The following is a 27254-nucleotide window of genomic DNA, read 5'->3' on the forward strand; positions in this document are numbered from 1 at the left end:
TTTTTAGCCATTCTATTCTATTATTTGCCAGGATACTGGTGGGAAAAGCACTTTTCTCTTCCATAGGCTGCTTCTTCCTGGGCAGGGGTTCGGCTTCTAAGGACAGGTTTTCTGGTGCCAACAGGCCAAATCTGCGTAGAACCTAGTGCCTTTGATGGTTTCTCTCTACTCTTTCTGGTCGGAGGGCGGTTGCTCCAGTTGAGGAACCTTTTTGAGTGGAGTCTGCTTCAAAAGGCTGGGTGCTAGGCAATATTTTCAGAGGGTACCTTAAAAACTTTAGGTGTCCGCCACAGCTTGGTAGCATTAGACCAGGCTAACAACTATGTCCTCTCTGATGGCGTCTTTCCCCTGCTGGACCGGAGACTGGGAAATTACTCCAGTTTGTTCCTCGTTTGGAAGCTAAACAGCTCATTCTGACTGAATCTTTGCGCCTTGAATACTTGGTTGTGAGTTGATCATTTTCAAATTGGATCAGTAATCAACAGCATGGAGATCAACAAATTGTCAGGGAAGTGTATCTAAACGTTGTGATCTGGGTATGCCTCCATTTTTGCAGTTTGAACTGATCATGATCAATTCCAGGTTGTGCCATTCGGTATAGCCACGACACTGCACGTTTTCACCAAAATCATGTTTGTAATGGCTTCGCTGTTGCAAACTTGCCCAGAATGCATGGTTCAAGTGGTTCGGGATTATGGCTGGATCCTGAATTTCGAGAAGTCTTACCTAATTCCTTTTCAGTGCTTTGTTTCTGGGGGTGGTCTTCAACACCTCTCCAGCGAGTTTTCTTGCCTGAGACCAAAGCACGGATCCTACCGAACTTGGTCACAGCGGTAATGTCAGTGCCTAGTTCGTTCTTGTTGCGAGTTGAAGTTGTTGGGCATGATGGTCTCCACCTTTAAGACCATTCAGTACGCTAGATTCTACTTGCAAGAATTCCAGTGGGAAATTCTCCAAAATTAGGCTGGGAGCTCAGCATACCTCTCATCTCCATTTCTTGTGTTGTCTGACGGCAATTGTCAATCTCTTTATTGGTGGCTGGTTTCAGATTATCTCTTCTAAAGTGATCCACATGCACGGAAGCTGCCTCCTCCATTATGAACTACAGCTTTCGCTAGCTCATAGGTCTGCAAACTTGGCCCTCTTTACCCCACACAGTGCATGTTTTGCAGGTCTCCTCACAGAATCACAAGTGAAATAATTAACTCCACCTGCGGACCTTTAAAAAATGTGTCTGTGAGTAATTAATACACCTGTGCACCTGCTGGGTTACCTGCAAAACATGCACTGTGTGCTGTAATGAGGACAGAGTTTGCAGACCTATGTGCTAGCTAATCGCCAGGGATCGCCGACGAGCACTAAACAAGGTTATTGTGATGCTTTTCTTATGGGAGAATTTAATTACTATCTCCCATCTAAAGTGACAGGAGGTCGCAGGGTTGATATGCAATTGATGCTGGTTATTGTGCCCAATGGTGTTGGCTTTAGCCGTGTAAAGCAGCTAAACACAACTAAAACTAATGGGCGTGATGGCGAAAAGTAATGTTATGTGACCCTGCACATATTTTTCTCGCCACTGCTGGGGGGTGCGATTTGAAATTGCAGCAGCTGGTTGCGCCAACAGGAGCAACAATTAAATAGCTCTGGCGGGCACACAGGAGAGAGTTATCGTTGCTAACAATTGAACCCCCTCTCTGTATTATCAGACAGATGACATTGCTCCTCTTACCATAGGATTGGTGATTGTTGGAAGAGGTGATATTTGCAGTTGTGTAGGTTAAAGCTGTGGCAAGTCGCAGTTAAGGGTTAGCCACCTCCAGGCGGACAGTTGGGGTTAGGCACACCCAAGGGGACAGGTAGGATTAGGCTGTGGGGTGGGGAGGGTTCTCTTTAGGCTGTGGGAAAGGGGGATTAGGTTTAGGCACCACCGAGGAGATTTAGTGTTAGGCTATAGGGGCGAGGGGTTAGCATACTTGTGACTCTAAACATCACTGTGCCACTGTCGGTATTTTGATTGCGAGCATCTGAATGTCTGCACACCAGTCCCAACCCCTTAATACATCTCCCCCCCCCCCCCCCCCCTGAGTGTATGTATTTGTAACCGTTCAAGTAACCGGTTTTAATGCTTCGTCCATTTGAATGATTTAAAAAAGCTTTATAGCACTTTCACTGTCTTTTACAGTATCTTTTTTTAATTGCCTAAATTTGTAACATTGTTACTTATTGTAAAGTGCTAATCTCTATAATTAAAGTTGTGTTTTGGCAATGTTTGTTTTAGTGACGTGTTTCCTTTATTATTGCTAGATACCATGTTCAGGTGGAAGGAGGTAGAGTTCCTGTGTTTGCTGTTACTTTTCAAGAACCTGAAAATGACCCACGGAATTGCTGTTACCTTTGGGCAGCTCAGACTAGTCAAAGGTATGTATTGTTGAGTTGTCTGAAATGATTTTATAGTGCACTGTACCGCAAATCCAGTATATTATGGCTACTGATATTTCCTTTCTTTCTAAATGCTTCTTGGCAGCCATTATACGGATAACTTTTTCCCTTTTGTCAAAAAAGTTGGTTAGCTCTTTGAATCGCTTTTATCTATGAAGGTATTTTAAAGGGTCCCTTGTACCGTAGTACCTGTAACTATCCAACTGTTTTAACCTCTGGCCTGGTCGCATCAGATGCGACCTCACCAGCAAATGTTTTATTTGACCTTTGTCGCACAGGATGCGACCAGTCAGATAAATATTGTCAGCAGTGGCAGGGTAGAGAAACTTTCCTCCGCTACTGCTGTCAGAGGGACCGGAAGGTCGTTCTTCCTCCCTGCACCCTCCCCTCAGTGTTGCCATGCTGCCGATCATTGCTAGTTGGTCAGGACCCCCCATCCAGCGGCTGCAGACAATGGCAGATGCTGGGAATGGGAAAGTGTAAAACACCACCTCCCCCCTGCCACTTGGTGGATAGTTTGGTCTCCTGTAAAACGCTCAGTGTTGACACTTGTATTCTGAGTGTTGCTAAGGCAAGACCTTTACTTAGACCATCCTATAGAAAGGCAAAGGATGTATAATTTTGCTGCTTTAGTTGGTTTTATATTTTATTTATACCATGTAATTTCTTCCTTGCTCTGTATTATACTATTAAAGAGATGTGTTCTTTTTTGCTTGCAGTAGTGTTTTACGGATGCTGATACTCCTTTTGTCTTTGAGCAGTTATTTTTCTTTGTACATGATCATTAGCCATAGTCGGTACAGTTTTTTTGAGAGAGAGACTGGACCCTGAAGCAGTAAAATCGGACTAAGGGTGGTGGAAAGGGGCATGGTTCTTCTAGATGCATCTCCCAGTCTACTGTTAATCAGAGACGCTGTGGTTAATATGGAAGGATTGAGTCATATGTATATTTATTTCTCTGACGTCCTAAGTGGATGCTGGGGACTCCGTCAGGACCATGGGGAATAGCGGCTCCGCAGGAGACAGGGCACAAAAGTAAAAGCTTTAGGATCAGGTGGTGTGCACTGGCTCCTCCCCCTATGACCCTCCTCCAAGCCTCAGTTAGGTTTTTGTGCCCGGCCGAGAAGGGTGCAATCTAGGTGGCTCTCCTAAAGAGCTGCTTAGAGTAAAAGTTTTATTAGGTTTTTTTATTTTCAGTGAGTCCTGCTGGCAACAGGCTCACTGCAACGAGGGACTTAGGGGAGAAGAAGTGAACTCACCTGCGTGCAGGATGGATTGGCTTCTTAGGCTACTGGACACTAGCTCCAGAGGGACGATCACAGGTACAGCCTGGATGGGTCACCGGAGCCGCGCCGCCGACCCCCTTGCAGATGCTGAAGAGAGAAGAGGTCCAGAAATCGGCGGCTGAAGACTTCTCAGTCTTCATGAGGTAGCGCACAGCACTGCAGCTGTGCGCCATTGCTCTCAGCACACTTCACACCAACGGTCACTGAGGGTGCAGGGCGTTGGGGGGGGCGCCCTGGGCAGCAATGAAAGTACCTATACTGGCAAAAAATACATCACATATAGCCTCTGTGGCTATATGGATGTATTTAACCCCTGCCAGGTTGTCAGAAAAACGGGAGAAGAAGCCCGCCGAAAAGGGGGCGGGGCCTATTCTCCTCAGCACACAGCGCCATTTTCCCTCACAGAACTGCTGGTGGGAAGGCTCCCAGGCTCTCCCCTGCACTGCACTACAGAAACAGGGTTAAAACAGAGAGGGGGGGCACTTATTTGGCGATATGATTATATATTAAGATGCTATAAGGGGAAAACACTTATATAAAGGTTGTCCCTGTATAATTATAGCGTTTTGGTGTGTGCTGGCAAACTCTCCCTCTGTCTCCCCAAAGGGCTAGTGGGGTCCTGTCCTCTATCAGAGCATTCCCTGTGTGTGTTCTGGGTGTCGGTACGTGTGTGTCGACATGTATGAGGACGATGTTGGTGAGGAGGCGGAGCAAATTGCCTGTAATGGTGATGTCACTCTCTAGGGAGTCGACACCGGAATGGATGGCGTATTTAGGGAATTACGTGATAATGTCAACACGCTGCAAGGTCGGTTGACGACATGAGACGGCCGGCAAACAAATTAGTACCTGTCCAGGCGTCTCAAACACCATCAGGGGCTTTAAAACGCCCATTTACCTCAGTCGGTCGACACAGACACAGACAGGGACACTGACTCCAGTGTTGACGGTGAAGAAACAAACGTATTTTCCTTTAGGGCCACACGTTACATGTTAAGGGCAATGAAGGAGGTGTTACATATTTCTGATACTACAAGTACCACAAAAAAGGGTATTATGTGGGGTGTGAAAAAAACTACCTGTGGTTTTTTCCTGAATCAGATAAATTAAATGAAGGGTGTGATGATGCGTGGGTTTCCCCCGATAGAAAATTATTGGCGGTATACCTTTTCCCGCCAGAAGTTAGGGCGCGTTGGGAAACACCCCTTAGGGTGGATAAGGCGCTCACACGCTTATCAAAACAAGTGGCGTTACCGTCTCCAGATACGGCCGCCCTCAAGGAGCCAACTGATAGGAGGCTGGAAAATATCCTAAAAAGTATATACACACATACTGGTGTTATACTGCGACCAGCGATCGCCTCAGCCTGGATGGGCAGCGCTGGGGTGGCTTGGTCGGATTCCCTGACTGAAAATATTGATACCCTTGACAGGGACAGTATTTTATTGACTATAGAGCATTTAAAGGATGCATTTCTATATATGCGAGATGCACAGAGGGATATTTGCACTCTGGCATCAAGAGTAAGTGCGATGTCCATATCTGCCAGAAGATGTTTATGGACATGACAGTGGTCAGGTGATGCAGATTCCAAACGGCACATGGAAGTATTGCCGTATAAAGGGGAGGAGTTATTTGGGGCCGGTCCATCGGACCTGGTGGCCACGGCAACAGCTGGAAAATCCACCTTTTTTACCCCAAGTCACATCTCAGCAGAAAAAGACATCGTCTTTTCAGCCTCAGTCCTTTCGTCCCCATAAGGGCAAGCGGGCAAAAGGCCAGTCATATCTGCCCAGGGATAGAGGAAAGGGAAGAAGACTGCAGCAGGCAGCCCATTCCCAGGAACAGAAGCCCTCCACAGCTTCTGCCAAGTCCTCAGCATGACGCTGGGGCCGTACAAACAGGTGCGGTGGGGGGTCGTCTCAAGAGTTTCAGCACGCAGTGGGCTCACTCGCAAGTGGACCCCTGGATCCTACAAGTAGTATCCCAGGGGTACAAATTGGAAATTCGAGACGTCTCCCCCTCGCAGGTTCCTGAAGTTTGCTTTACCAACGTCTCCCTCCGACAGGGAGGCAGTATTGGAAACATTTCACAAGCTGTATTCCCAGCAGGTGATAATCAAAGTACCCCTCCTACAACAAGGAAAGGGGTATTATTCCACACTATATTGTGGTACTGAAGCCAGACGGCTCGGTGAGACCTATTCTAAATCTGAAATATTTGAACACTTGCATACAAAGGTTCAAATCAAGATGGAGTCACTCAGAGCAGTGATAGCGAACCAGGAAGAAGGGGACTATATGGTGTCCCTGGACATCAGGGATGCTTACCTCCATGTCCCAATTTGCCCTTCTCACCAAGGGTACCTCAGGTTCGTGGTACAGAACTGTCACTATCAGTTTCAGACGCTGCCGTTTGGATTGTCCACGGCACCCCGGGTCTTTACCAAGGTAATGGCCGAAATGATGATTCTTCTTCAAAGAAAATGGACGATCGCCTGATAAGGGCAAGGTCCAGAGAACAGTTGGAGGTCGGAGTAGCACTATCTCAAGTAGTTCTACGACAGCACGGGTGGATTCTAAATATTCCAAGATCGCAGCTGTTTCCGACGACACGTCTGCTGTTCCTAGGGATGATTCTGGACACAGTCCAGAAAAGGGTGTTTCTCCCGGAGAAGAAAGCCAGGGAGTTATCCGAGCTAGTCAGGAACCTCCTAAAACCAGGAAAAGTGTCAGTGCATCATTGCACAAGGGTCCTGGGAAAAATGGTGGCTTCTTACGAAGCGATTCCATTCGGCAGATTTCACGCAAGAACTTTTCAGTGGGATCTGCTGGAAAAATGGTCCGGATCGCATCTTCAGATGCATCAGCGGATAACCCTGTCTCCAAGGACAAGGGTGTTTCTTCTGCGGTGGCTGCAGAGTGCTCATCTACTAAAGGGCCGCAGATTCGGCATTCAGGACTGGGTCCTGGTAACCACGGATGCCAGCCTGAGAGGCTGGGGAGCAGTCACACAGGGAAAAAATTTCCAGGGAGTGTGATCAAGTCTGGAGACTTCTCTCCACATAAATATACTGGAGCTAAGGACAATTTACAATGCTCTAAGCTTAGCAAGACCTCTGCTTCAAGGTCAGCCGGTATTGATCCAGTGGGACAACATCACGGCAGTCGCCCACGTAAACAGACAGGGCGGCACAAGAAGCAGGAGGGCAATGGCAGAAACTGCAAGGATTCTTCGCTGGGCGGAAAATCATGTGATAGCACTGTCAGCAGTGTTCATTCCGGGAGTGGACAACTGGGAAGCAAACTTCCTCAGCAGGCACGACCTCCACCCGGGAGAGTGGGGACTTCATCGGGAAGTCTTCCACATGATTGTGAACCGTTGGGAAAGACCAAAGGTGGACATGATGGCGTCCCGCCTGAACAAAAAACTGGACAGGTATTGCGCCAGGTCAAGAGACCCTCAGGCAATAGCTGTGGACGTTTCTGGTAACACCGTGGGTGTACCAGTCGGTGTATGTGTTCCCTCCTCTGCTTCTCATACCCAAGGTACTGAGAATTATAAGACGTAGAGGAGTAAGAACTATACTCGTGGCTCCGGATTGGCCAAGAAGGACTTGGTACCCGGAACTTCAAGAAATGCTCACAGAGGACTCATGGCCTCTGCCGCTAAGAAGGGACTTGCTTCAGCAAGTACCAGGTCTGTTTCCAAGACTTACCGCGGCTGCGTTTGACGGCATGGCGGTGGAACGCCGGATCCTAAGGGAAAAAGGCATTCCGGAAGAGGTCATTCCTACCCTGGTCAAAGCCAGGAAGGAGGTGACCGCACAACATTATCACCACATGTGGCGAACATATGTTGCGTGGTGTGAGGCCAGGAAGGCCCCACGAAGAAATTTCAACTCGGTCGATTCCTGCATTTCCTGGAAACAGGAGTGTCTATGGGCCTCAAATTGGGGTCCATTAAGGTTCAAATTTCGGCCCTGTCAATTTTCTTCCAGAAAGAATTGGCTTCAGTTCCTGAAGTCCAGAAGTTTGTCAAGGGAGTACTGCATATACAACCCCCTTTTGTGCCTCCAGTGGCACTGTGGGATCTCAACGTAGTTCTGGGATTCCTCAAATCACATTTAAACCGCTCAAATCTGTGGATTTGAAATATCTCACATGAAAAGTGACCATGCTGTTGGCCCTGGCCTCGGCCAGGCGAGTGTCAGAATTGGCGGCTTTGTCTCACAAAGCCCATATCTGATTGTCCATTCGGACGGGGCAGAGTTGCGGACTCGTCCCCAGTTTCTCCCTAAGGTGGTGTCAGCGTTTCACCTGCACCAGTTTATTGTGGTACCTGCGGCTACTAGGGACTTGGAGGACTCCAAGTTGCTAGATGTTGTCAGGGCCCTGAAAATATAGGTTTCCAGGACGGCTGGAGTCAGGAAAACTGACTTGCTGTTATCCTGTAGGCACCCAAAAATCTGGGTGCTCTTGCTTCTAAGCAGACGATTGCTAGTTGGATGTGTAGTACAATTCAGCTTGCACATTCTGTGGCAGCACTGCCACAGCCAAAATATGTAAATGCCCATTCCACAAGGAAGGTGGGCTCATCTTGGGCGGCTGCCCGAGGGGTCTCGGCTTTACAACTTTGCCGAGCTGCTACTTGGTCAGGGGCACACCCTGGCTGAGGAGGACCTGGAGTTCTCTCATTCGGTGCTGCAGAGTCATCCGCACTCTCCCGCCCGTTTGGGAGCTTTGGTATAATCCCCATGGTCCTGACGGAGTCCCCAGCATCCACTTAGGACGTCAGAGAAAATAAGAATTTACTTACCGATAATTCTATTTCTCGTAGTCCGTAGTGGATGCTGGGCGCCCATCCCAAGTGCGGATTGTCTGCAATACTTGTACATAGTTATTGTTACAAAAATCGGGTTATTATTGTTGTGAGCCATCTTTTCAGAGGCTCCGCTGTTATCATGCTGTTAACTGGGTTCAGATCACAAGTTGTACAGTGTGATTGGTGTGGCTGGTATGAGTCTTACCCGGGATTCAAAATCCTTCCTTATTGTGTACGCTCGTCCGGGCACAGTATCCTAACTGAGGCTTGGAGGAGGGTCATAGGGGGAGGAGCCAGTGCACACCACCTGATCCTAAAGCTTTTACTTTTGTGCCCTGTCTCCTGCGGAGCCGCTATTCCCCATGGTCCTGACGGAGTCCCCAGCATCCACTACGGACTACGAGAAATAGAATTATCGGTAAGTAAATTCTTATTTTTCAGTATGTGTAGAGATGAGAAGAAACTGAGGGAAGGTATAAACTAGCCTAGTGGTTCTCGAGATCATCCCCCAACCCCCACCCCGTCAGCGGATTTGCACCAGTCGGTCAAAGCTTTTCGGCCTTCCAGCATGAAACTGGCCTGGTCATATATCCCTGTCTTCTGGCTCGGACAAATCCAGTTTTTTGTGTGGTGCGGCAGGAGCCGGACCATGATCAGAGGGCTGCTGGTTTTAGCAGCCCTAAGCTTTCTTATTTTATTTTTATAGTCTATTTCTCTAACGTCCTAGTGGATGCTGGGGACTCCGTAAGGACCATGGGGAATAGACGGGCTCCGCAGGAGACAGGGCACTCTAAGAAAGAATTAGGACTACTGGTGTGCACTGGCTCCTCCCTCTATGCCCCTCCTCCAGACCTCAGTTAGAATCTGTGCCCGGACAGAGCAGGGTGCATTTTAGTGAGCTCTCCTGAGTTTGCTAATAAGAAAGTATTTTGTTAGGTTTTTTATTTTCAGAGAGCTTCTGCTGGCAACAGACTCTCTGCTACGTGGGACTGAGGGGAGAGAAGCAAACCTAACTGCGGCTAGGTTGCGCTTCTTAGGCTACCGGACACCATTAGCTTTAGAGGGATCGAACACAGGAACTCACCCTTGGTCGTCCGTTCCCGGAGCCGCGCCGCCGTCCCCCTCGCAGAGCCAGAAGGCTGAAGCCGGCGAGAGAAGCAAGAAGACGTCAAAATCGGCGGCAGAAGACTCCTGTCTTCAGATGAGGTAGCGCACAGCACTGCAGCTGTGCGCCATTGCTCCCACATAAACCCACACACTCCGGTCACTGTTGGGTGCAGGGCGCAGGGGGGGGCGCCCTGGGCAGCAATTGAGTACCTCTTGGCAAAATAGGGCATATATACAGTTGGGCACTGTATGTATGCATGAGCCCCCGCCATTAATTTTACACAAAATCGCGGGACAGAAGCCCGCCGCTGAGGGGGCGGTGCTTCTTCCTCAGCGCCATTTTCTCTCCACAGATCCGCTGAGAGAAGCTCCCCAGGCTTTCCCCTGCACATGGTAGAAGAGGGTAAAAAAGAGGGGGGGCACATAAATTTGGTGCAAAAACAGTATATACAGCAGCTACTGGGTTAACACTAAGTTACTGTGTGATTCCTGGGACATATAGCGCTGGGGTGTGTGCTGGCATACTCTCTCTCTCTGTCTCTCCAAAGGGCCTTGTGGGGGAACTGTCTTCAAATAGAGCATCCCCTGTGTGTGTGGTGTCAGTATGTGTGTGTCGACATGTCTGAGGTAAAAGGCTCCCCTAATGAGGAGATAGAGCAAATATGTGTGTTAGAGGGTGTCTCCGTCGACAACGCCGACACATGTTTGGATATGTGTAAGTGCTAAGGTGAATTTATTGCACAAAAGATTAGAGAACAGACAGGAAATCTACCCATGTCTGTCCCTATGGAGCAGAAACCTTCAGAGTCTCACAATGCTCACTATCCAGAATAATAGACACTGATGTCGACACGGGGTGTGACTCCAGTGTCGACTACGATACAAAGTTACAGCCAAAATGGCAGAAAAGTATTCAATATATGATTATTGTAATAAAAGATGATTTGCATATCACTGATGACTCATCTGTCCCTGACACAAGGGTACACATGTTTAAGGGGAAGAAAGCTGAGGTAAATTTCCCTCCTCTCATGAGGAAAAAGAGCTGGAATCTCCAGGCAAGAAGCTGCAGCTTCCCACAAAGACTTATCAGGCAGTATCCTTTCCCCACTATGGCCAGGATATGATGGGAATCTTCCCCTAGGGTGTCACATTTGCCCAAAGGGTAATATTGACGTAACAGCTATTCTCAGGGATCCTGCAGATAGCGTGCACATTCTGGTACACTACTCAGACCGGCAATTGGGTCGGCATGGGTTTATAGCGCTGTGGCGGCGTGGACTAATTGAGACCATAGTGTGTGTGTGTGTATATATGATATATATATATATATATATATATATATATATATATATATATATATATATATATATATTAAAGATGCTGTCTTAAGAAATATATAATAAAACATGTCCAAAGAAACGTGTATACTGGGTCCTAGAGTCAAAGCTATGTCGATTTATGCTTGACGTGTCCTGTAGAATATGCAATGGACCGAGGATGCCGACATAAGAGGCATATAGAAGACTGAGGATTGTGTGGAGAGGTTCTCGGACCTGGTCTCCACAGCTATAGCTGGTAATTCTGATATTTTGCTTTATATTCCTGCACAGTCTAGGAAAGCACGTCATTATCAAATGCAGCTTTTCTAACAAAGAAACAAGAAAGTCCGAGGTGCGTCCTTTCTTGCCAGAGGCAAGAGCCTTCTTTTTTCTTCCATTATAAGTCTTGCCAGAGGCGGGGGCAGAGGACAGAATCTGCACAACACAGCTAGTTCCCAGGAACAGAAGTCCTCCCCGGCCGCTACAAAAATCCACTGCATGTCGCTGGAGCTCCACAGGCAGAGCTAGGCCCGGTGGGGGCACACTTTCGTAAGTTCAGCCACAAGTGGGTTCACTCCCTATTAGATCCCTGGGCAATAGATATTGTGTCTCCGGGATACAAGCTGGACTTTGAGAAGATGTCTCCTCACTGTCGGCCCTGCCGGCTTTCCCCTGCGAGAGAGAAACAGGGTTAACTGCAATTCACAAGTTGTATTTTCAGCAGGTGGTGGTCAAGGTTCCCTTCCTTCAACAAGGAGGGGGTTATTATTCGACCATGTTGTAGTCCCGAAACCGGATGGTTCGGTTAGACCCATATTGAATTTAAAATCCCTGAACATATACCTGGAAAGGTTCAAGTGCAAGATGAAATCGCTAAGAGCGGTCATTGCAAGCCTAAAAAGGGGGAGATTTTATGGTGTCTCGGGGCAAAAGGAATGCATACCTTCGTGTCCCCATTTATCCACCTCATCAGGCGTACCTCAGAGTTGCGGTACGGAATTGTCATTACCAATTTCTGACGTGGCAGGTTGGTCTCTCCACGGCCCCGAGAATATTCACCAAGGTAATGGCGGAAATGATGGTGCTCCTGCGGAAGCAAGGTGTCACTATTATCACGTTCTTGGTAGATCTCCTCATAAGAGCGAGATTGAGAGAGCAGTTGCTGAACAGCTTATCACTTTATCTGGAAGTGTAACGGCAACACGGCTGGATTCTATGTATTCCAGAGTCGCAGTTGGTTCCTACAGTTCATCTGCCTCTTCTAGGCATGATCCTAGACACAGACCAGAAAAGGGTTTATCTCCCGATAGAGAGAGCTCTGGAGCTCGTGACACTGGTCAGGAATCTATTGAAACCAAAACAGGTGTCAGTGCATCACTGCACTCGAGTCCTGGGAAGGATGGTGGCATCATACGAGGCCATTCCCTTCGGCAGGTTCCATGCGAGGACCTTCCAATGGGACTTACTGGACGAGTGGTCCGGATCACATCGTCGGATGCATCGGTTAATCACCCTATCCCCCAGGGCCAGGGTGTCTCTCCTGTGTTGGCTGCAGAGTGCTCACCTTCTCGAAGGTCGCAGATTCGGCATTCTGGACTGGGTCCTGGTGACCACGGATACAAGCCTCCGAGGGTGGGGGGCAGTCACACAAGGAAAACAATTTCCAAAGGCGGAGGTCAAGTCAGGATACTTGCCTTCACGTTAATATCCTGGAATTAAGGGCCATATGCAACCCCCTAAGTCAAGCGGAGAACTTGCTTCGCGAAAAAACGGTGCTGATTCAGTCAGACAACATCACAGCAGTGGCTCATGTAAACCGCCAAGGCGGCACAAGGAGCAGAGTGGAGATAGCGGAGGCCACCAGAATTCTAAGCTGGGCGGAGAATCACGTAAGAGCACTGTCAGCAGTGTTCATTCCGGGAGTGGACAACTGGGAAGCTGACTTCCTCAGCTGGCACGACCTCCACCCGGGAGAGTGGGGACTTCATCAAGAAGTCTTCACGCAGATTGCAAGGCAGTGGGAACAGCCACAGGTGGGCATGATGGCATCCCGCCTCAACAAAATGCTACAGAGATATTGCGCCAGGTCAAGAGACTCTCAGGCGATAGCTGTAGACGCACTAGTGACACCGTGGGTCTCCCAGTCGGTTTATTTGTTTCCTTCTCTTCCTCTCATACCCAAGGTGCTGAGAATAGTAAGGAAAAGAGGAGTGAGAACAATACTTTTTGTTCCGGATTGGTCAAGAAGGACTTGGTATCCGGAACTGCAGGAAATGCTCGCAGAGGACCCATGGCCTTTGCCTCTCAGACAGGATCTGTTGCAACAGGGGCCCTGTCTGTACCAAGACTTACCGCGGCTGCGTTTGACGGCATGGCGGTTGAACGCCGGATCCTAGCAGAAAAATGCATTCCGGATGAGGTTATTCCTACGCTAATAAAGGCTAGGAAGGACGTGACGGCTAAACATTATCACCGTATATGGCGAAAATATGTTGCTTGGTGTGAGGCCAGGAAGGCTCCTACAGAGGAATTCCGTTTCCTTCACTTCCTACAGTCAGTAGTGACTTTGGGCCTAAAATTGGGGTCCATAAAGGTCCAGATTTCGGCCCTATCCATTTTCTTTCAAAAAGAACTGGTTTCTCTTCCTGAAGTTCAGACTTCTGTAAAGGGAGTGCTGCATATTCAGCCCCAGTTTGTGCCTCCAGTGGCACCTTGGGATCTTAACGTTGTGTTGAGTTTCCTGAAAACACACTGGTTTGAGCCACTTAAAACCGTGGAGTTAAAACTTCTCATGAGGAAGGTGGTAATGCTGTTAGCCTTGGCTTCAGCTAGGCGTGTGTCAGAATTGGCGGCTTTGTCGCATAAAAGCCTCTATCTGGTTTTCCATATGGACAGGGCAGAATTGCGGACTCGTCCGCAATTGCTGAAAAAAGTAGTGTCATCTTTTCATATGAACCAACCTATTGTAGTGCCTGTGGCTACTTGTGACTTGGAGGATTCCGAGTTACTAGATGTAGTCAGGGCTTTGAAGGTTTATGTAGCCAGAACGGCTAGAGTCAGGAAAACTGAGTCGCTGTTTATCCTGTATGCATCCAACAAGCTGGGTGCTCCTGCTTCAAAGCAAACTATTGCTCGCTGGATCTGTAACACGATTCAGCAGGCTCATTCTGCGGCTCGATTGCCGCATCCAAAATTAGTAAAGGCCCATTCCAAAAGGACGGTGGGCTCTTCTTGGGCGGCTGCCCGAGGGGTCTCTGCATTACAGCTTTGCCGAGCAGCTACTTGGTCGGGTTCAAACACTTTTGCAAAGTTTTAAAAGTTTGATACCCTGGCTGAGGAGGACCTTGAGTTTGCTCATTCGGTGCTGCAGAGTCATCCGCACTCTCCCGCCCGTTTTGGAGCTTTGGTATAATCCCCATGGTCCTTACGGCGTCCCCAGCATCCACTAGGACGTTAGAGAAAATAAGATTTTACTTACCGGTAAATCTATTTCTCGTAGTCCGTAGTGGATGCTGGGCGCCCGTCCCAAGTGCGGAATTCTTCTGCAATACTTGTATATAGTTATTGCTTATATAAGGGTTATTTTATGGTTGCATCAGGTTTATCTGATGCTCTGTTGTTGTTCATACTGTTAACTGGGTAAGGTTATCAAGAGTTATACGGTGTGGCTGGTATGAGTCTTACCCTGGATTCCAAAATCCTTTCCTTGTATTGTCAGCTTTTCCGGGCACAGTTTCCTTAACTGAGGTCTGGAGGAGGGGCATAGAGGGAGGAGCCAGTGCACACCAGTAGTCCTAATTCTTTCTTGGAGTGCCCTGTCTCCTGCGGAGCCCGTCTATTCCCCATGGTCCTTACGGAGTCCCCAGCATCCACTACGGACTACGAGAAATAGATTTACCGGTAAGTAAAATCTTATTTTTTTCCTGAGTAATCTGTCTAAAAAGCGTCTTATACAGACCTTAGAGTCGCTCCAACAACTCTCAGCCGGGTTGCGACAATGCTTAAGGGGATTCACCAATTGATATTTGTATTATACCCCTTTCATTTTTTAGTCAAGTATTGAATAATAAAAGCGAAGTTTTAATCATAATAATTTTTCTTCACTATTCATACATATTATCTAAAAGAGTGCTCCAAACAAAGGAATTTCTTTCCGTTTGGTGAGGTGTGGGTTCTTCTACACCCACCAAATTAATTTGTATCTGGTACAATATTCCTTGGAGCACCTCCAACGTAAGATTTGTCGCTCATTGGGGCCTAATTTTCTTTTTGTTTAGTTGGTTATCAATATTCAGTTATTTAATTATACTCAGTCTGGTGCAGGGTAAATTTGGATTTGCAAGTACAGTGCTGTTTCTGTGGGCGTCTGTGTCGCATATACTAGCAGGTCCAGCAGACATTACCAGGCTGTGGCCGAAGCCCTGGGAGAAGGTAAGGCATCGGTTCCGCTTAGAGGTGGAATATGGACACAGCCGCACTGTTTTTGGAGGATATTACCAAACAGTCGCTGACGCGGCTGCCACCTTGGGTGTACCAGCGCTAGGCCTTAAGAATCAGTCTCCACGATCCCTATGGTTGATGTGGGGAGTCAAACGCTCTCCTGGTCGCCCCTCTCCCCGGTTCATGACCAGATTCCTCCGAGTCTCCCGCCATGAACTGTTTTCCCGCTTCCATATGAGATGCTGTACACGAAGGGGACCCAGTCGAAGCATAGGCGGCTGTGTGACTGGTGCGTCTGTGTTAACTAAAGGGTTCGTGGAGAAGCGGTGTGCACTAGTAGCGTCTGGATCCACTCAGCGTTCACAAATGTATTGATCGGTCCTGGAATCAGGGTGAGTCTCCCTGTATCCCACTCTACTTAGTTCGGGTAATACAGAACTAAGTCTCTATCTACTTTTTGAGTACAAATAGTTAGATGAGTGCATATTGCATATGAGTCTGTATACTATTAATGGTTGTTTCGCTATGCTTCTGAATACAGTAGATCTGGTTAAACATGATTCAGTAATATGTTCTCCTACATACTTGAAATGTATTTGTAGTAGATGATGTGCTCATATTGCTTATTATACTAATCTATAACGTGACAGCTAGTGTGATTGTTGATTTTATTATATATTCTGTCCGTTTTTTTTTTTCTATTCCGATACTCAATGCTGGTGCATTGCAGGGTAGGGTCGGATTGTATGTTGCTTAAAGTGATTACAGTCACAAATTGTTTAGTACATTGTGGAAGTGTTGATTATTTATCATGTCTAAGAGCAGCAAAGGTGAGGAAGGTACACTCACAGCAACACCAACACTCATATGTTTGTCTTGCAAAGCTGGGTTAACATCTCAGGATCTGGTTCAGAATGGTTTGTGTGTAAATTGTTTTAGCTTTCACCAGGGTTTCTTGAAAAACACAAAGCAGATTCAGTTGCAGGTTGATCCACCTTGGGCTATGTTTGCACAGACATTATCCAGTATAGCTGAACGGATAATTCCAACTCCTGTACCAGGGATAGGTTACACTATTAATCCTTACATGCAGCTTCCCACCTGCGGTTTATCACTTCTAGCAGATGCCTCTCAAAAGAAACAGGCTGATAAGCCAGTGGTAAGTAAATCTTCATCCTCACAGGCTACACATGTTTCAGCTGAGGATTCATCGGAGGATGAAAGCTCAATAAACTCTGGTTTGGCATACAAAGAGGAGGAGGAAGGTCTCGGCTCAGTGGATATAGCGGAGATAATTAAGGCAATGAAAGCCATTCTATCCTTTCAGTAATCAACAGAGCCTGTGTTAAAAACCAAGGCACCTGTGTTTAAACGTCCCAAAACAGTTAAGACTGAGTTTCCAGGGGCAGATCAGCTGACTGAAATCATGGAAGAGGCTTGGGCTATGCCCAGTAAGAAGTTTAGAATTCCTAGGAAATGGAATTCCAATTATCCTCTTCCAGCTGGGGATTATTTAAAAAGGGAGATGGCTCCCAAAGTAGATACGCATGTGATTTGATTAGTGTGAAAATCTACATTACCTCTGCCTTCAACATTACATTAAATGATGGTCCTATAGCTCTGTCCCATCTTTTAATTCTGGCACAGTCACAGGAATTGCTTCTGTGTCTTCTGCAACAGACAATAACGTGTCTGTAGAAGCCCGGGTGGTTCATAAATTGGACAAAACAGTCTCTTGGTCCGTCACAGCGGATGACTCGCTTAACGGCTGTTCTGAAATCAAGCCTTCAAAGAGTAATTTTGCTCTGAACAAGATATCCAAAGTTCAGTCAAGGATTCAAGAGTTGCTACACAGTCAACAGTCAGCAATGTGTGTGATGGGATTGATGGTGTCAACATTCGACATGGTGGAGTATGCACAGTCCCACTCGAGGCCTCTGCAGCATCTCATTCTTGCCAAATGGAATGGGTTGCATCAGATGATAAAAACGCAGACTATGGTCCTTACGATGGAAGTAGGAAGGTCAATAGCCTGGTGGCTACAGACATCCCAGCTGGACAAGCCGAGACCCTTTTGGATATGAGATTGGGATTTTCTGACAACAGATGCCAGTCTTCAGGGCTTGGGAGCAGTGTCAGGAAGGTTGTGTTTCCAGGGGAAATGGACCAAGGAAGAAGGTTGCCTGCCAATAAATATATTGGTACTTCGGGCCATATACATGGCACTTATTCAGGCAAAGGACATCCTTCGAGGATAACCGGTTCAGATACGCTCTGTCAATGCGACGGCAGTAGCGTGCCTCAACCATCAAGGAGGAACTCGCAGCCGAAAAGCTATGAAGGAGGTAAGTCACGCACGAAGGTGGGCAGAACTTGATCATCCAGCCTTTTCCGCAGTGTTCGTTCCAGGAGTCCTAATCTTTGAAGCAGATTTTCAAGCAAGTGAATGGGCTCTACATCCGGATGTCTTCCAGACCCTAGTCGACAGGTGGGGTTTGCCATAGATAGATCTCATGGTGTTCCATCAGAACAACAACGTTTTCGCATAAGGGTCAAGAACAAAGGATCCCAGAGTGATATTTGTGGATGCCCTGTCGGTGATATGGGAATTTCGTCTGGCCTATGTGTTTCCTCCAGTCACCTTATTACCCAGGGTGATGAGAAAGATAAAGCAAGGAAAGGGGGACCTGGGCAGCTAAAAAACTTTCTCGTTATTCCATTGGCAAGAGGGGTACATTAGTGCCAAGGCACTGTCCTAACCCCCGCCAGTATAAATATCAGAAAAAGCGGGACAGAAGCGCGCCATTAAGGGGGCGGGGCTTCTTCCTCACTGCTCACGCCGCCATTTCCTTTCCGCAAGCTGCAGAGACGCTGGTCCTCCTCACACTGACAAGTACCATGAGTACAAAACAAGGGGGGGGGGGGAGGAGGCATGTAAATTGGTGCAATATATGGGATCGTGAAAGCGCTATAGGTCTGAGGCAATTTCTTGGTGATTTCTGGCAAATCCCCTTTGTGTCTCTTTGACAGACTTTACTGTGGGTCTGTCCCGTATATGCCCGGTGTGTCTGTGGGTGTTTGGTGCACGTGTGTCGACATGTCTGAGGCTGAAGGCTCTTCCCAGGAGGAGGCTGTATTAGGGACACAAACGGCTGTGGGGGTGACCCGGTCGGCACCGCCGACGCCTGATTGGGTAAATGTGTTGAACGCCTTGAATGCTAATGTGGCTCTTATTAGTAAGAGGCTAGATAAGTCTGAGTCTCAGACCCAGGCATGGAAGAAATCTGTGGAAGATATGTTATTGCAAAGTCAGGTTCCCTCAGGGTCAGAAAAACGAACGTTGTCCCAGTTAGCAGACACTGCTACCGACACGGACTCTGATTCCAGTGTCGACTATAGCAATTCCAGATTAGATCCAAAATTGTCAAAAAGCGTTCAGTACATGATTGTGGCGGTTAAAGAGGTATTGCATATCACTGAGGACCCGGCTGTCCCTTCTAAAAGGGTCTGTATGTATAAGGAAAGGAAACCCAAGATAACGTTTCCTCCCTCTCATGAACTGAGCACGCTATTTGAAAAAGTCTGGGAAGATCCTGACAGAAAGTTTCAGATTCCCAAAAGAATTACGGCAGCTTATCCGTTTCCCTCGGCGGATAGGGAAAAGTGGGAGTCACCCCCCACTGTGGACAAGGCCCTGTCACGTTTGTCTAAAAAGGTGGTACTCCCGTCGCCTGACACGGCGGCCCTTAAGGATCCTGCGGATCGTAAACAAGAAACTACGTTAAAATCCATTTATACGACCACAGGTACGCTACTCAGACCTGTCATTGTGTCTGCGTGTGGAAGTAGTGCTATCGAAAAGTGGGCAGACAACTTGTCTTCTGAAATAGGTACCCTAGATAGGGATAGCATCCTCTTGACGCTGGGTTATATCAAGGACGCTGCAGCATACCTTAAGGAAGCTGCGAGAGATATTGGTCTTTTGGGATCAAAGGCCAATGCCATGGCAGTCTCAGCTAGGCTAGCGTTGTGGATTCACCAATGGAATGCTGATTCCAAGAAAAGTATGGAATCTTTACCATATAAAGGTAAGGCCTTATTTGGCGACGGCCTTGATGATTTGGTATCTACAGCTACCGCGAGTAAGTCTTTTTTTTTTTGCCATCTGTTCCTCCACAACAAAAGAAAACGCACCACTATCAGATGCAGTTCTTTCGGCCCAATAAATACAGAAAGGGCCGAGGTTCTTCCTTCCTTGCTACTAGAGGAAGGGGAAGAGGTAAACGATCACCAGCCTTGTCAGGCTCCCAGGAGCAGAAGTCCTCCCAGGCTTCTTCCAATTCCACCGCATGACGTTGGGGCTCCTATGCGGGAGTCCGCACAGGTGGGGGCACGTCTCAAACTCTTCAGTCCGTTTTGGATTCGTTCGGACCTAGACCCATGGGTTTTACAAATAGTGTCCCAAGGGTGCAAGCTGGAGTTTCAAGACGTTCCCCCTCGCCGTTTTTTCAAATCGGCCGTACCAGCTTCTCTCCCGGACAGGGAGGTAGTTTGCGATGCAATACAAAAGTTGTGTCAAAATCAAGTTATCGTCAGGGTTCCCCAGTCACAACAGGGAGAAGGTTAATATTTGAGCCTTTTTTGTGGTCCCGAAGCCAGTCGGCTCGGTCAGACCAATCCTAAACCTGAAATCCCTAAATTTCTTCCTAAAGAAATTTCTTCCTAAAGAAATTCAAATTCAAGATGGAGTCTCTCCGAGCAGTGATCTCTAATCTGGAGGAAGGGGATTTTATGGTGTCGGTGGACAAAAAGGATGCCTACTTAAATGTTCCCATTTATCCTCTGCATCAGGCTTACCTGAGGTATGCAATTCAGAATTGTCATTACCAATTTCAAACGTTGCCGTTTGGTCTGTCCACGGCTTCGAGGATTTTCACCAAAGTGATGGCGGAGATGATGGTTCTCCTTCGCAACAAGGAGTCACGATTATCCCGTACTTGGACGATCTCCTGATAAAGGTGAGATACAGGGACCAGTTGGTGCAAAATGTTGCACTCTCCCTGACCGTTCTTCAGCAACATGGTTGGCTCCTAAACTTGGTAAAATCACAGTTGATTCCGACGACGCGGTTGTCGTTTTTGGGAATGATATTGGACACAGAACTACAGAGAGTCTTTCTTCCAGTGGAAAAGGCTCTGGAACTTCAGAGTCTGGTCAAACAAATTCTGAAACCAGCAAGAGTGTCAATCCATCAATGCATTCGGTTGCTGGGGAAGATGGTTGCGGCCTACGAGGCCATTCAGTTTGGCAGGTTCCATGCCAGTGTGTTCCAGTGGGACCTGTTGGACAAGTGGTCCGGGTCCCACCTACACATGCACCGAAAGGATAATCCTGTCTTCCAATACCAGGATATCACTCCTGTGGTGGCTGCACAGCTCTCACCTCCAAGAGGGGCACAGGCTCGGGATACAGGACTGGATCCTAGTGACCACGAATGCAAGCCTCCGAGGCTGGGGGGCAGTCACAATGGGAGTAAACTTCCAAGTAACATGGTCAAGTCAGGAAACTTGTCTCCACATAAATGTTCTGAAGTTAAGGGCCATTTACAACGGCCTTCTGTAAGCGGAACATCATCTTCAAGATCTGCCTGTACTGATCCAGTCGGACAGTGTAACGTCAGTAGCGTACATAAACCGTCAGGGCGGAACGAAAAGCAGAGCTGCAATGGCAGAAGCCACAAGGATTTTCCGTTGGGCGGAAAAGCATGCAAGCGCTCTGTCAGCGATCTTCATTCCAGGAGTGGACAACTGGGAAGCAGACTTCCTCAGCAGACACGATCTCCATCCAGGAGAGTGGGGCCTCCACCAAGAAGTCTTCGCAGAGGAGACAGGTCATTGGGGAGTTCCTCAAGTAGACATGATGGCATCTCGTCTCAACAAGAAGCTTCAGAAATATTGTTCCAGGTCAAGGTACCCTCAAGCAATTGCAGTGGATGCTCTGGTGACACCGTGGGTGTTTTAGTCGGTGTATGTATTCCCTCCACTTCCTCTCATTCCAAAAGTTCTAAAGATCATAAGAAGAACAAGGATCCGGGCGATCCTCATAGTCCCAGACTGGCCAAGGAGGGCTTGGTATCCAGATCTTCAGGAATTAATCATAGGAGATCCCTGGCCTCTTCCTCTGCGCGAGGACCTGTTACAACAGGGGCCGTGCGTGTATCAGGACTTTCCGCCTCTAAGTTTGACGGCATGGCAGTATGAGCGCAAAATCCTAGCCCGTAAGGGTATTCCCAGTGAAGTCATTCCCACACTTATTCAGGCCAGAAAAGGGGTAACGTATAAACATTACCACCGTATTTGTAGCAAATATTTTTCTTGGTGTGAATCCAAGGGGGCTCCTACGGAAGAGTTTCGGCTAGGATGTTTTCTCCATTTTCTACAAGCAGGTGTGGGTGCGGCCCTAAAATTGGGCTCAATTAAGGAACAGATTTCAGCCTTATCTGTTTTCTTTCAGAAACAATTGGCCTACCTTCCATAAGTTCAGACTTTCGTGAAAGGCGTGTTGCACATCCAACCTCCATTTGTGCCTCCAGTGGCACCATGGGATCTGAATGTGGTGTTGCAGTTCCTTCAATCACATTGGTTTGAACCTTTACGGAAGGTGGAGTTGAAATTCCTCACTTGGAAAGTGGTCATCCTGTTGGCCTTGGCATCTGCAAGGCGGGTGTCTGAGTTGGCGGACTTGTCTCGCAAGAGCCCTTATTTGATCTTCCATGAAGATAGAGCTGAATTGAAGACACGTCTGCAATTTCTACCGAAGGTGGTTTCCTCTTTCCACATGAACCAACCTATTGTGGTGCCTACTGACGCTTTCGCTGAGTCAAAATCTCTGGATGTGGTCAGAGCTTTGAAGATTTATGTCGCCAGAACGGTTCAGATTAGGAAAACAGAGGCTCTGTTTGTCCTGTATGCTCCCAACAAGGTTGGGTGTCCTGCTTCCAAGCAGACGATAGCACGCTGGATCTGTAACACTATTCAGCATGCTCATTCCACGGCTGTATTGCCGTTACCGGAATCGGTAAAGGCCCATTCTAGTAGAAAGGTGGGCTCATCCTGGGCGGCTGCCCGGGGGGTCTCGGCATTGCAACTTTGCCGAGCAGCTACTTGGTCGGGTCAAACACATTTGCAAAGTTCTGCAAGTTTGACACCTTGGCCAAAGAAGACCTTAAGTTCGGTCAATCGGTGCTGCAGCGTCACCCGCACTCTCCCTCCCGTTCTAGAACTTTTGTATAACCCCATGGTTCTATGGTGACCCCAGCATCCTCTAGGACGTATGAGAAAATAGGATTTTAATACCTACCAGTAAATCCTTTTCTCTTAGTCCGTAGAGGATGCTGGGCGCCCATCCCAGTGCGTACTGTATCTGCAGTTATTAGTGGTGGTTACACACATGTTGTGTTACGTTCTTGTCAGCATTTTGCTGCAATTGTTCATGCCGTTGGCTTGTGTTCTGTTAAATACCAAGTTGTGCGGCATGCTTGAGGTGTGAGCTGTTATGAATCTCACCTTAGTTTAACAATAAATCCTTTCCTCGAAATGTCAGTCTCCCTGGGCACAGTTCCTATAACTGGAGTCTGGAGGAGGGGCATCGGGGGAGGAGCCAGTTCACACCCTTTCAAAGTCTTAAAGTGCCCATGTCTCCTGCGGATCCGGTCTATACCCCATGGTTCTATGGTTACCCCAGCATCCTCTATGGACTAAGAGAAAAGGATTTACCGGTAGGTATTTAAAATCCTATTTTTTTTTTTTTATATCATCCAGATAAAGCAGTTCTCAGAACTAGATCTGGGTATCTTCCTAAGGTGTGAGGCACGGAGGCGGGGATATATGGATGGGCTCGTTGCCTGCTGGGAGGCCGAAAAGTTTTGACCGTTTGATGCAAATCCGCTGTCGCGTCATCATATCCCAATGTTATCTTGTGGACTTAGGAAAAATACCATTATCAACGGTAAGTTCTTACCATAACGTACATTTCTCTTGCTTCCTAGGGGATACTGGGATTCTATTTAGTACCGTGGGGTATGGATGGGTCCACTAGGAGCCATGGGCACTTTAAAAAATTTATAGTGTGCGCTGGTTCCTCCCTCTATGCCCCTCCTACCAGACTACATTTGAGAAATTGTGCCCGGAGGAGCCGTTCACGTCTCTGGAAGCTCCTGAAGAGTGTTCTGCATTTATTTTATGTTTGTTATTTTCATGCAGGACTAGATGGCACCAGCCTGCCTGCTTCGTTGGACTAAAGGGGAAAACGGCCCAACCTCTTGAAGGGTTAATGGTCCCTTTCTCCGCTGACAGGACAGTAACCCCTGAGGGAACTATTCGCAAGCTCCAACATGGCAAGCGTACATTCCCGCAGCATGCCACCACCCCTAAAAGAGCCAGAAGAAAGAAGATTGGCGAGTACTAAGCTGGCATCTTGGTTAGCGGGTTGCCGGCCATTAAATGGGGTGTACTGCGTCTCCCGCTGTATACGGACACAGATGCTGAACGGAGCACGCAGTACCCAGACTGGCAACATAGCCATAAAAGGAATCTGTCTCTCCATTTTATGCACAAGACACATACAGCAAGTTTAAAAAAGAGTGGGAAGACCGCGTGCCATTGAAGGGACGGTGCTTCACTATGAGCGGATCCAGCAGCTCACTAGCGCCATTGTCCCTCTGCAGCTGACACAGACGCTGACAGACAGGGATGTGCAGCTCCTCCGGAGATGCTCCAGATTACTTCAGCGGTACCAGGAGGTCATAAGCTTGGCATTAGCGTTAAGGGCGTTGTGTGCTTGTTCCATACTCCCTCTGTCTCTCCCTGGAAGGACTCTTTGAAGGTTAATTGTGCTTTTAACCTTTTCCTGTGTTTGTGCGTGCTGTCACTATTACAGTATGTCAGGCAAATAGTGTGTTTCATGTAAAGCACAGTGTTACTCTTCCCCAGGGATTCACTAGTGTGTACTCAATGTAGTGTCCCTTCCCAGGCTAGTGGGGCAGAACCAGGACGGCTGGACTCCATTAGGGTAATGATTTCCACACTCTCTTCTAAGTTATCTCGGAATGAGAAAGAGACGCAATACTTAAGAGTTTATGAAAATTGTCTCAGTACCCGAACCAGTGACTCAGTCCCCTGCCATTTGTCTGCAATAACGCACTTTGACCCATATCCTGCAGTGTGACTCGTATGATGGAGGGTGAGGTGGACTCAGAGGTTGGGGACGGTACTCTGTTGCAGGGAATAGAGGCTTGTATAGAAGCTATCAGAGAAGTTCTGAATATCCCTGATAAGGTGATAGAGAAGAGTGAGGAGTCTTATTTTAATATAAAAAATAAATCCTCAGCCACTTTTCCTGTGTCAAAGGAATTAAATACCCTTTTTGGAGAACCATGGGTTAATCTTGATAGGAAATGTCAAATCCCTAAACGGTAATTATCATCCTATCCTTTTTCCTTCTGAGGATGGGATGAAATGGGAAATTCCACCAATAGTGGTTGCATCAGTATCCAGGCTTTCACGAAAAATTGTATTGCCTGTCCCAGGTGCAGCCATCCTGAAATACACGGTTGACTGCAAGATTGAGGCCACACTCAAATCTTTATATACAGGTGTGGGAGTGTCCCAGAGACACACTATAGCATGTGGGTGGATTACGCAAGCTATTGCTAAAGGGTTGGATAACTTACCTTAAGGGGAGATTGTTTTGCTCCTTCAACACATACATGACTCTGCGAACTTTGTTGGAAGCCATTAATGAAATAGGCTTTCTTAATGCACGCACTACAGTGTCTGCACGCAGGGGTCTATGGCTACGCTAGTGGACAGCGGATTCCAGGAGCAGCGTCGAAGGCCTACCTTTCACAGGCAAGGCCTTATTTGGAGATGAACTAGACAAATGGCTCTCCAAAGCTACTGCAGGTAAGACTACATAGCTTCCTTCTGCAGCTCCCCCAGCAACAAGGCATACTCAGGACCCAATTTACAGTCCTTTCGTACTGCCAAGTTTAGGAGCAAGCCCAGATGTACTTCTACCGCCACCAGAGGCGCTAGAGGTAAAACACGCAAACCAGCAACTGCCGGTGCACAGGAACAGAAAAGAAAGGAAAAATTACCCGAGGGTAATTTTCTCCAGGTGCTGATTGGGGAGGTTCAGCACAGCAGCTAAACAAAGGAGGTTGATCAGACCTCGTGTATATATAGATAAACACACGATAAATTATGTAGCGCTTAAAAAGTCATAGCTAAGATGAGTAGGTTATTACGATACACATTTAATTAACTCAAAATAAAATTCAATAAAACAATCAGTAAAAAAACCCTAGAAAAGGGGTTCAATTTGTGTTACTCCCAATCAAATTTACGTATGGATCAAGGAGATAATAAAGACCTGTTCCTGAAATGTAGTCCCCTTCTTGGTCCTGTGTGGACCCGAACATATGCCAAACGTGAATGATAATTACCACATGTGTGTCCAAGGAGTTTTAAGCGCCTCAGCGATCTGCAATATTGCAGTTCCTTGATGAAGTCGTGAAGAAATGGTTTCCACGGTTTGGAAATTAACCTCCAGCAAAGGTCCAAAATGTTCACAAATGGGAACTTGGTCCAGGTCTTCTGATCTCCAAATGTTGTATGTCCATTGAGTATGTACAATGAGCAGCTTTCACCAATGTGTTTTGTTGTGTTCACACAACTTTTTCAAGGGTCAAACAGTGCTGCTGAGAAGGGTTTATATACCATAGTAATATGGCCGCTCATTGGCATATGTGATTGAAACTAACCATCTCATAATATGACCAGAAGTGACAGACATTAATATTTGTAATGATGTATAGTTAACTACACGTCCATATGTATAATATACATATTAATTAACTTAATATACCTCCAGAAAAATATTTGTATACTGTAGTCACATGGCTAAAATTCTTCATCACATCTGGACAACATCGTGCCAGGATTCCTGGGTCATAGTTCTTATTTCCCAGGGCTACAGACTGGAGTTCTAGGAGCTCCCACCTCACACATTCTTCAAATCAGGCTTACCATTTTCACAAGAGGCAAGTATAACTTTAAGAACACCATACAGACCCAGGTCATTGTTCCAGTACCACCTCATCTGTAAAACAAGGGGTTCCTACTCCAACTTGTTTGTAGTACCGAAACCGGACGGTTCGGTGAGGCTGAATCTGAACCTCAAGTCGGTCAACCCGTACGAACGAGTGTTTAATTTTAATATGAAGTCTCTGAGAGCGGTGATCTCCGGTCTGGAGGAGGGTGGAATTCCTAGTGTCTCTGGATATCAAGGATGCGTACCTTCACATTCTGATCTGGCTGCCTAATCAGGCTTAGCTACGATTTGCACTGCAGAACTGTCACTACCAGTTCCAGGCCCTGCCATTTGGTGTCTCCACGGCACAGAGGGTGTTCACCAAAGTGATGGCAGAGATGATGTTTCTACTCCGCAAACAGGGAGTGAACATAATTCCGCACCTGGAAGATCTTCTGATAAAAGCACCGTCCAGGGAGCGGTTGTTGGACAGCATTGGCCTCTCAACCAGACTACTCCTGGATCACGGGTGGGTTCTGAACCTACCAAAATATCACCTGGAACCGACAGAGGCTTTCTTTCCTGGGAATGATACTGGATACAGAGTCTGAGTGTTACTTCCCTTAGATAAGGCTATGGTAATCCAGTCAATGGTCCGGGCTTTCCTGAAGCCAACCCATATCTCTGTGCATCCGCCTTCTGGGGAAAAAGGTGGCCTCTTACGATGCGCTTCAGTATGTAAAGG

General features: G+C 47.3%; 1 protein-coding gene across 2 annotated transcripts in view; it reads left to right on the forward strand.

The window, feature by feature from the left end:
* AHCTF1 (AT-hook containing transcription factor 1) overlaps positions 1-27254 on the forward strand; it is a 648646-nt gene that overhangs the window by 97585 nt on the left and 523807 nt on the right. For both annotated transcript variants that reach the window (XM_063917783.1, XM_063917782.1), the window contains exon 6: positions 2305-2418. In XM_063917783.1, the coding sequence (XP_063773853.1) occupies positions 2305-2418 (114 nt within the window). The remainder of the gene's footprint in view (positions 1-2304; positions 2419-27254) is intronic.

The sequence above is a fragment of the Pseudophryne corroboree genome, chromosome 4, assembly GCF_028390025.1.
Source record: "Pseudophryne corroboree isolate aPseCor3 chromosome 4, aPseCor3.hap2, whole genome shotgun sequence".
Lineage (NCBI taxonomy): Eukaryota > Metazoa > Chordata > Amphibia > Anura > Myobatrachidae > Pseudophryne > Pseudophryne corroboree.